This window comes from Chrysochloris asiatica, unplaced genomic scaffold (genome assembly GCF_000296735.1).
Source record: "Chrysochloris asiatica unplaced genomic scaffold, ChrAsi1.0 scaffold00169, whole genome shotgun sequence".
In the NCBI taxonomy this organism is placed as follows: domain Eukaryota; kingdom Metazoa; phylum Chordata; class Mammalia; order Afrosoricida; family Chrysochloridae; genus Chrysochloris; species Chrysochloris asiatica.
Genome location: NW_006408687.1, coordinates 5,051,541 through 5,061,482, shown reverse-complemented (window position 1 = coordinate 5,061,482; position 9,942 = coordinate 5,051,541). Strand labels below are relative to the sequence as shown.

Sequence of the window (9,942 nt, the reverse complement as noted above, 5' to 3'; positions counted from 1 at the left end):
TTGCTACGAAATGTCTACTTTTACATTTCCAACCCTCACAATCAGTCCTGATAAAAATTATTCACTATTGTATCACAAGAGACCCATCTGCATTTCATTTCATCAGCCTCGCCTAGACAGATTGGATAATACTCAGTGGAGATTCTACCTTCCTCCACGCCCTCTGGATCTAGGTTCCCTCTTGAAAGCTTGTGAGCCAGTCACTTCTTGCCTTTGTAGCCCCCCCATTTTGGGTAGCCAATGTCCAAGTTGCCCATCCCTGTCTACTCTGTGTATGGAGAGGTGGGAATGATCCTTGTTGTAAAGATTTGTTCCCTCTTTTGAGCTACTGAAACATGTATATTTATTAAAAAGTCTTTTGTTTTTGTCATTTTGCAATCCAAACTGTTTGACCAACTGATTAGTAGAACCTAAGGTGTGTGCCGCTTAAACACAGCTAGGTTAATGTATATCATTGAGTATAATATTAAAGAAATACTGTCACATTGCTTTAAAAAAATATTTTGCTGTTGTTGTTGAGACTATATATGGCAAAACATACATCTGCTCAACAATTTCTATATGTACAATTCAATAGCATCAATTACATTCTTTGGGTTGTGCAATCTTTCTCACCCTCCTTTTCTGTGTCATTCCTCCCACATTAATATAAACTCTCTGCCCCTAAAGTTCCTATCTAATCTTTTGAGTTGTTGTCACTTTGATCCCATATGCCACTGCCATCGAGTCTATTCTGACCCATGTTGTTGTTGTTGTTAAGTGCCTTCGAGTCGGTTCCGACCCATAGCGACCCTGTACAGGGTTTCCGAGGGTGTAAATCCTTACGGGAGTAGAAAGCCTCATCTTTCTCCCGCGGAGCAGCTGGTAGTTTCGAACCGCTGACCTTAAGGTTCGCAGCCCGATTCGTAACCACTACGCTACCAGAGCTCACTCATAGTGACCCAATATAGGGTTTCTGAGACTGTAAATCTTTACGGGAGCAGACAGCTTAATTTTTTTCTTGAGGAGGCTGGTGGATTTGAGTTGTCCATCTCATAGCAGCTAGATGCTTATTTTATTCCACAGCCTTACCAGGGCTCCTTTTGATCCCATGTAGATAATTCTTAAAAGAGCTAAGTTGCCCAAGGCAGACGCTCTCTTTTTTTTTTTTTTTTACTAGTTAAGCTAAACTGTTGTTTGGTTTCAAGAGGACTTTAGGGAATATTTTTGGTTTGAGATTAAAAAATGATATCAGGACAATAGTTTCCGGTGTTCATTCAACCTCTGTGGCCTCAGAAAGTCTGGAGTCCATGGGAATTTGAAATTGTGTTCTGCATTCTCTCCCTTTTCATAAGGATTCCTCAGTGGAGTCTTTGTGCAGAATGTTCAGTAACAATGGCCAGGCACCATCCAATTCTGGTCTCATAGCAAAGGATGCAATTGTTCTTGGCAACAATTAACCATACATTCCAAGCCCTGGTGCGGCGCTCTAGGATAAGCACTGGACCGCAAGGTCAGTTTGAACTGCAGGTGACTCACCGGCTGCTCCTTGGAAACCCTATACACAGTCGCTATGAGTCAGAACCAACTCAACGGCATTTGACAACAACAACAACAACATTCCTGACCCTGCTTCATCCTCTTGCTCCAGACAAATAGAGACCAATTGTTGTGCCTTGGATGGGTGTTTGTAAGCTTTTATGACTTTGGAAAGTAGGAGGTAGAACAGAAAGACAAACATGATATTAGCTCAACAACTGGGTTGTTCCATGAAACCATGACCCTAACCCTCCAAATATTGGAACCAAATATCATAAGGTGCTATATTTTCTCCATTGTTGTAAATATGTATCACACAGCTTCTGCCAATTTAACTTTTTACAGGTCCACACTAGTTTTCAAAGATTTTTAAAGGTTTTTTTTAACCTTATTTGAATCAAAGCTAGTTATATTTCAGTCTGCTTCCGTTGAGTTAGAATACCTGAATAACAAGACAACATCTCTTGGTTACTAGAAACAATTAAAAAATTGTTCGTGGCATTGGTTACATTTTTCACAATATGTCAATGTTCTTATTATTTCTTTTCTGGAGTCCTGGCATGATGCCGTAGGATAAGCACTCGAACTCAAGGTCAGTTTAAACTGCAAGTTCAGCGGTTCAAAGTCACCAGCCTTCCCTTGGAAATCCTATACAGGATTGCTATGAGTCAGAACCAATTTGATAGCACTTAACAACAACAACACAGTTAGAATACCTAAATAACAAGGCAGCCTCTCTTGGTTAATAGACACAATTAAGAAATTGTTCTGTGGTAATTGTTACATTTTCCACAATATGTCAACATTCTTACTATTTCTATTCTGGTTCTTTTCCATGAATGTAGTTTCCCTGTCCCTTCCACCCTTACCTTCTCATCTTTGCTTTAGGGTAACTGTTGACCCTTTGATCTCACATAGATAACTTTATTTTTAAAGAAACACAGTATTCGCAGGTGATAGTGTTCATTTCATGAGCCAATATGTTATTTAGATGGAAGGTGTCCTCCGGCAGTGGTTTCAGTTCAAAGGTTAAAGGGTATTTCAGGGTGGTAGTCTTAGGGTGCCCTCTAGTCTCAACTGCAAAGACCAGTAAGTTTGGCTTTTTAAAAAGAATTTCAGTTTGTTCTACATTTTCCTCAGTTTCTACCTGGACCATCTATTGTTGATAGTAGTAGCTAGACACCATCTGTCTCTGCTGATCTCAGATGAGGCTGTGGTTTGTGTAGACTAGCTGCTTCTTTGAGTCTTTGGTTTCCTTCTTTTTCACCCCAGTTATCTAAGATGGTCACTTATATATAAGCTTTTAAAACCTCTAACACTACTCATCAAACTAAGATATAGAATGTAAACTTTATGAACTATGTTATGCCAATTGACTGAGTTGTCCCGTGAGATTGTGGTCCAAAGCCTTTAAGCCCAGTAAACAATCTTGTGAGGTGTTTGTTTATGCTTAGGAAGTATCCAGCACTATGCCCCTATGTGATTTATTATACTTATGAATATGTATGTAGCATACACGTACATACCTACACACACACCTATACATGTACCTTCCTGTACACATTTATGCATATATATTTAGCTATGTAGCCACACGTATTTTTTGGTTGTTATTACTGTTCTTGTAAAATTATTATCGCATTTACCAAAAATGTTCCTTATTTTTGTGTATTTCTCAGCGTCATCATTTACCTTGGTCAGGTTGTACACACTTCACTCACATTTGGTATTGCCTTTCCTGTAACAAAAATAACAAGTGTCTACTGTCTAGAAGAGCCCTGGTGAACCAGTGGTTTAAGCGCTCAGCTGCTAACTGAAAGAGCTGGGATTTGAATCTGGAGTAGAAGGATGTGGCCAACTACTTCCATAAAGATTTGTTATTGTTGTTAAGTGCCGGTGAGTCAGTTCCAACTCAGCAACCCTGTGTTGTGTTTCCTAGGAGCAGCTGGTGAGCTTGAACTGTCAACTTTTGGATTAGTGGTGGTTGTTATGCGCCGTGGAGTCGGTTCCGACTCATAGCCACCCTGTACAGCGTTTCCGAGGCTGTAAATCTTTACAGAAGCAAAACGCCTCATCTTTCTCCCACGGAACTGCTGGTAGTTTCAAACTGCTGACCTTGAGGCTCACAGCCCGATTCATAACCACTACACTACCAGAGCTCCTTTTTGGATTAGTAGTGCGGTGTATATCCTACAGCGGCACCCCAGGACTCTATAAAGATTGTTCTTGTTAAGCGTCATTGAGTCAGTTTCCAGGGTTCCCAAGGAGTGGCTGATGAGTTTGAACCGCCGACCTTTAAGTTCAAGCCAACCTTGTGGTCCAGCGCATTCTCTTTTTGCACTACAAAGATTACAACAGCCTTGAGAATCCTAGGAGGCAGTTCTCCTCTGTCCTATAGGGTCCCTAGGAGTCAGAATCAACTCTGGGGCAACAGATTACTAACTAAAGAGTGATTTCCTCTTCTGACCCCCCCCAGCCCCCCCCTTCCTTGGTAATCATCAATGAATGCTGATTTCTGTATGTATACTTCTTGTTTCAGTTTTTATACAAGTGGATCATATACTATTTATCTTTTGTGGTTGACTTACTTCACTCAGCATATTATCCTCTAGACTCAGTCGTGTTATGTTTTGAGAACATATCACATCATTATTCTTTATGTTGTTGCTGTTGTTCTGTGTCGTGGCATCAGTTCTGACTCATAGTGATCCTGCACAGGGTTTCCGAGGCTGTAAATCTTTATGGGAACAGAAAGCCTCGTCTTTCTCCCGCGGGACAGCTGGTAGTTTCGAACTGCTGACCCTGAGGTTAGCAGCCCAATTCATAACCACTACGCTACCAGAGCTCCTTATTATTCTTTATAGCTGAGTGGTATTCCATTGTATGTACGTACCACATCTTATTTTTCCAGTTATCCGCTTATGGGTGCTTAAGTTGCTTCCGTCATTTTTGCTATTGTGACTAGTGCCCCAATAAATGTGTGGCACACTAGATTCTTTCGTTCACTGCTAAATTCCAAGAGTCTGGACAGAGTTAAAGGAGCTGGTGGTGCTGTAGCAATGGACTGCTTGCTAATTGCAAGGTTCAAACCCATCAGCCACTTTGTGGGAGGCTTTCTGCTTCCGTAAAGATTTATAGCATTGGAAATTCTATACAGGGTCGCTAAGAGTCAGATTGACACAGTGGAGGTGGGGAAGGGAGGGAGAGTTTCGGGATAGGGAGCAGGGACCAAGTTAAGATGTGGTACATTGAAGATACCCAATACTCATTTCTTAAATGAAAATTCTTTTTGGAAATAAATCTTCCACAGAGATTTTGAAAAACATGAAAAAGTAATTTGGGGAGATGGTTGTAAATTTGTCAATTAAAAAAATCTGAGCCCCAATCAAATATAAACATCTGAAAGGTTTAAGTTCTTTACATTCTTTCTAATAGTTATTGGGTTACTTTTTTTTACAGCCACTTGGTTTTGTTTTGCCTAAGGGAGAAGTTATAGGAGGCTTCTCTTTAACATAATTATTCACTGTATCCTGAGACAAAGAAGGATGCTCTTGAAACATGAGTGAATATGCGCATATATTTATTTGCTAGTAGATCTTAGGAGTTTATTTTTCAAAAAATTCCATAAACTTTTTGAAGCCCTTTTGTGTGTGTGTGCACGTGCTTGCACGTATAACACAGTGATTTTTCTGGTTGACATGAAATTCAAGCTTAAATCTTTGACAACAGCTTTTTGGCAGTTGTAAAATAGGAAAGAAGTAAGATTTCAGGAATTAAAAATTGGTGCTTATGCATGTTTACTCGTTGGTCCTCCCTTATCTTGGCAGACAAAGGCTGGTGGTGGGAGAATATGATGGCAGGCCTTTTACAGAGACACTCTCCGATCAGCTGGCTTATCCGCTCTGTGAGTATATTTTATGTGGAACTCCCCACAAAAAAATTGGACATTTTATTGTGCAATGTAAATTGTATCTGAATATATTTTAAATCATTATGGTCTTTCTATTTCATTTCACCCCAATTTCATTTTCCAAGCCTAGTGTTCATGCTGTAGTTTCCTGTATCATTTCAATGTAAGACATTTCTGAAAAGAGTAAGCATCTCAGAGATGCCTTGATGTTTTAAACTGCATATCATTTTTTTCTGTAATACAACTTTCAGCAGGAGCTGGTTGAGATTAAAAGGTAACAAGCTCTTCCATAGATAAACACATTCTGCTTTTAGAATCTCCATCTGCAAATATCCCAATTAGCAAAACAAATGTATTAGAAGGTAGATCTGCGCACAACAAAGGAAACATCACTCTGCATGAGCCTACTAAATGAACTGGTTCCAAATGACATATAAACTATAATTTAACACGTTGTTGTTGTTAAATGCCCTGGTTGCAACACAGTGACCCTGTATAGGGTTCCCATGGAACGGCTGGTGAATATAAAGCACCGACCTTGCAGTTCACAACAAGCTTGGGTCCAGTGCTTAGCTAGAGCATACTGCTGTTGTTAAGTGCCGTCCAACTCGTAGCAATCCTGTATAGGGTTTCCAAGGAGGAGCTGCTGTATTTGAACTGCCGACTTTGTGGTTCACAGTCAAGTGCTGATCCTACAGTGCCACACCAAAAGTCCCCTACAGTGTATGTTGTTGTTGTTGAGTGCCGTGGAGTTGGTTCCAACTCATAGTGACCCCGCACAGGGTTTCTGAGGCTGTAAATCTTTACAGGAGCAGAAAACCTCATCTTTCTCCTGCGGAACAGCTGGTAGTTTCATACTGCCGACCTTGAGGTTAGCAGCCCGATTCATAACCACCACACTGCCAGAGCTCCTCTACAGCTAATGTTGTTGTTGTTGTTGTTAAGTGCCGTCGTGTCGGTTCCGATTCTTCCATATATATGACTGTGTGTATCAGTAGCTCATTCCTTTTTATAATTTAGGACTGTTCAGGTTATGAATGTGTCATAATGTATTTATCTATTTTACTTTTGGTGGGCATTTGGATTGTTTTCTGTTTGGGGCTATATGAATAAGATTTGTCAAAGAGAAAACTGGAACTTCTCCTAAAATTGAAATAAGTCATTTATTGAGAAATGAATGATCCAGGATCAGGCAGTACCTTATAAAGAGTCACCAATGTACTGCAGCAAAAGGAAATTTTCACAGAGCGTAAATACAGAGGATCCAGCATCTTATAAGAAGAAAATTCTGATTGGCTGACACAAAATCGACAGCACACCATCTTTGCAGACACTGATTTTGGAATTGCTCCTTTGTTTGACCCTGCCCACATTCCCACCCCCGATAATGTACCTGGGCTGTATTCAGGAAAGGTGAGTATAAAATGTCAACCTTGCAAAAAATGGTAGAAGAGTGACTATGAAGGTGAAGGTGAAAAGGGTAGGGTATCTACAGCAGGATGGTCTCCAGCAGATCAGTTGTAGGAAGGAGCACATAAGGAAGAGAAGAGTACCCTTATTGTGACATATTCATAACCTGAACGTCACATAAATGGAAGAATCTGAAACACACACTGAGCAAGAGAAAAAGTATCCTCAGAGTGGGAATGATCAGGAGGGGTTTTCCAGAGAAAAGGAAACATTCTACATCTTGTTTTGTTAGTAGTTACATGAATCAACAAGTGTATACAATTGTCAAACATATTGAACCAAACCCTTAAGATCTGGACATTTTATTGTACAGTGTAAATTGTATCTAAATATATTGTAAATCATTATGTCTATTTCATTGGCAAGTTTGGTTGGTTTTTGCTTTGTTCAATGTCAACATTTACCAATGATGAAAAATTTTAGAAGTCACTTAAAAAAGGTAAGGGATGTATAATTTTTCAATGTACTTAGGGAGTACCCCAAGAAAATGTTTTCAAGAACTTAAGAAGTATGTGAGGCCAGATCCTTTAGAATAAGCAGGAGAGGGGCCAAAATGATCAGAGTTGGGCTTGTTGAAGTGCTGTTAAGTAGGTTCTGACCCATAGCAATCCTGCATAGGGTTTCTCCAAAGAGCAACTTGTGAGTTTGGACTCCAAACCTTGCAGTTCAAACCAACCTGTGGTCCAGTGCTTATCCTAGAGAGTCATATCAAGAATCCAGAAAGTTAGCAGGATACCTGAAAATGGGCTTTCTATGCACTTTAGGGGACTTATCTAGGGTTTCCAAGACATAAATCTTTATGAGAGCAGACAGACTCATCTTTCTCCCGCAGAGCAGCTGGTGGGTTTGAACTACTAACCTTGTGGTTAGCAAGCAGCCCAGTGCATAAACCACTACGTCTCCCGGGCTCCCATGAACCTCCATAATTTTCTAAATACCGGTTTAACATCATTGTTCTAATGTAGCATACTCTCTGTTGTTGTTGTTGTTGTTAAGTACCTTGGAGTTGGTTTCGACTCATAGTGACCCTGCATAGGGTTTCTGAGGCTGTAAATCTTTATGGGAGCAGGACGCCTCATCTTTCTCCCACGGACCGCTGGTAGTTTCGAACTGCTGACCTCGAGGTTAGCAGCCCGATTCGTAACCACTACGTTACCAGAGCTCCCTCTATCACCTGCCAATTTATTGCACAGAGCTAGAACTTTTCCCCTTACTTTTACCCCGGCCCCTAGCCACCATTTTCAGCAGACTAACTTATTCCCATCCCTTCAGCCTCAGCTCATGTGATACTTCCTGGAATTTGTGACTTCCATGGTATCTCTTATTTCCCATGCTGACACTGATTACCGTGTCACCAATGCATGCGGATATTTCTGTTTTCTTTGAAAGTCCTGGGAGACACCGCACTGTATCTGTCATATTCAGTGCTCGATCCCTGTGTCAGCCCTGGTGTAGTGCTGTAGGATAAGCACTGGACACCAAGATCAGTTTGAACTACAAGGTCAGCAGTTCAAATCCACCAGCCGCTCCTCAGAATCTCTACAGGGCCGCTATGAGTTGGAACCTACTCGACAACACTTAGCAATAACAGTCCCTGTGTCAGCACAATACCGAGCACATAGTAGGTGTTTAAGAAATACCTTTTGAGAAACACTGTGGTAATTCCAAAGCTCTGCTTTCCTTTAGTGTTTAGCGCTGATAAATAATAAAAATGATAAAGTGTTAGGAATGGAAAACAAAACACACAAAACCTTGTTGCAAGGAAAGATGATTGAAGAAATGTGAGGAGTCTTTTGTGAGGGTGAATTGCCTAAAAAGCACAACGTGTATTTGATGAGCAAGATCTAGAAATCATCAACTTCTAGTTCTCTACTTTTGTAAGTAAAATCCTCATTTTAATCCAAAATTGCTTACATCTCACGAGCTCTGATGTCAAAAAGATGAGGTCAGAGCAGTTCTGACGTATAATCATAACATATATCAGGAGAATGTTCTCTGGATCATTTGCTCAGTTATTGGTGTGGACTAGTAATGCATGCTTACTTATCCTTTTGTTCAGACCTTGAGCGAGTCGGAAAGCTTTAACGCAGCTGTTATCAAATTGGCCAAGACTCCCCTTATTGCTGATGTTTATTACATTGTTGGTGGCATATCACCCCGGGAGGGTGTGGTCATCACAAGGAACAGAAATGGCCCAGCGGACATTTGGCCACTAGATCCTTTAAATGGACAGTAAGTAGAATTCTATATCAAATAATATACATTTATGATATATGGTGAAACTAGAGGTAATTTAATTTATATATGTATTTCCCTGGTGTCTGTGTTCTGAATGATCTTGGATAAGACGACGTGTGCTGTCTTTTAGGTGGTTCCGAGTTGAGACGAATTATGACCACTGGAAACCTGTGCCTAAGGAAGATGACCGAAGGTAGACCTCTGCGTACTCTCTGGTCATCAGTGCTTTCTTGTAGTCAGGAGAAGGTGCCCCTCCTAGGACAGGAACTGAAGAGAACCGCAGTACCTCACAGAAATGTGCCTGGGTTCCCTCACCATACCTTAGCTGGGATGGGAGAGAACAGTAGAGTGTGCATGGGAGAGCCTCTTTGGTAACTGTTTGGCGCTAGGAAAGTGAGGCTAGCCCTGGTCTAAGAGTCAGGAAGCTTAGATTCTACCACCAGTCCTGCAAGTGACTCACTGGGTGACCTCTGTGGGTCTCTCTTCACACATCTGCAAAATGGAGAGAGAGATTCATGGTCTTCTATGTAGGCTGTTTGGTAGGAAAGCATTTCCCTTCCTTAAATAAATCAACCCAGGGGCTTTCATTGTCCCTTCTAATTTTGAAAAGTCTCTAACTATTGTTATGCCCAGAATTCGGGGTCCCCAAAGACCACCCAGGAGCCGTGTACCGATGCAAATACATAAGGGAAGTTTATTCAAGCTCGAGCCAGGTCTCTAACCTTATCCGAAACATCGGAATAGGGAAAGAGCCCTGAATTCATTGTCTGCAGGGTTTTTATAGAGTTTTCAAACAGCTCAGGTTT

At 40.9% G+C, this 9,942-nt stretch overlaps 1 protein-coding gene across 1 annotated transcript in view; it reads left to right on the top strand.

Annotated features, from left to right (window-relative positions):
- NAAA (N-acylethanolamine acid amidase) overlaps window positions 1–9,942 on the top strand; it is a 38,929-nt gene that overhangs the window by 23,437 nt on the left and 5,550 nt on the right. The window contains exons 5-7 of the mRNA XM_006871603.1: window positions 5,346–5,422; window positions 8,958–9,130; window positions 9,267–9,329. Of these exons, the coding sequence (XP_006871665.1) occupies window positions 5,346–5,422; window positions 8,958–9,130; window positions 9,267–9,329 (313 nt within the window). The remainder of the gene's footprint in view (window positions 1–5,345; window positions 5,423–8,957; window positions 9,131–9,266; window positions 9,330–9,942) is intronic.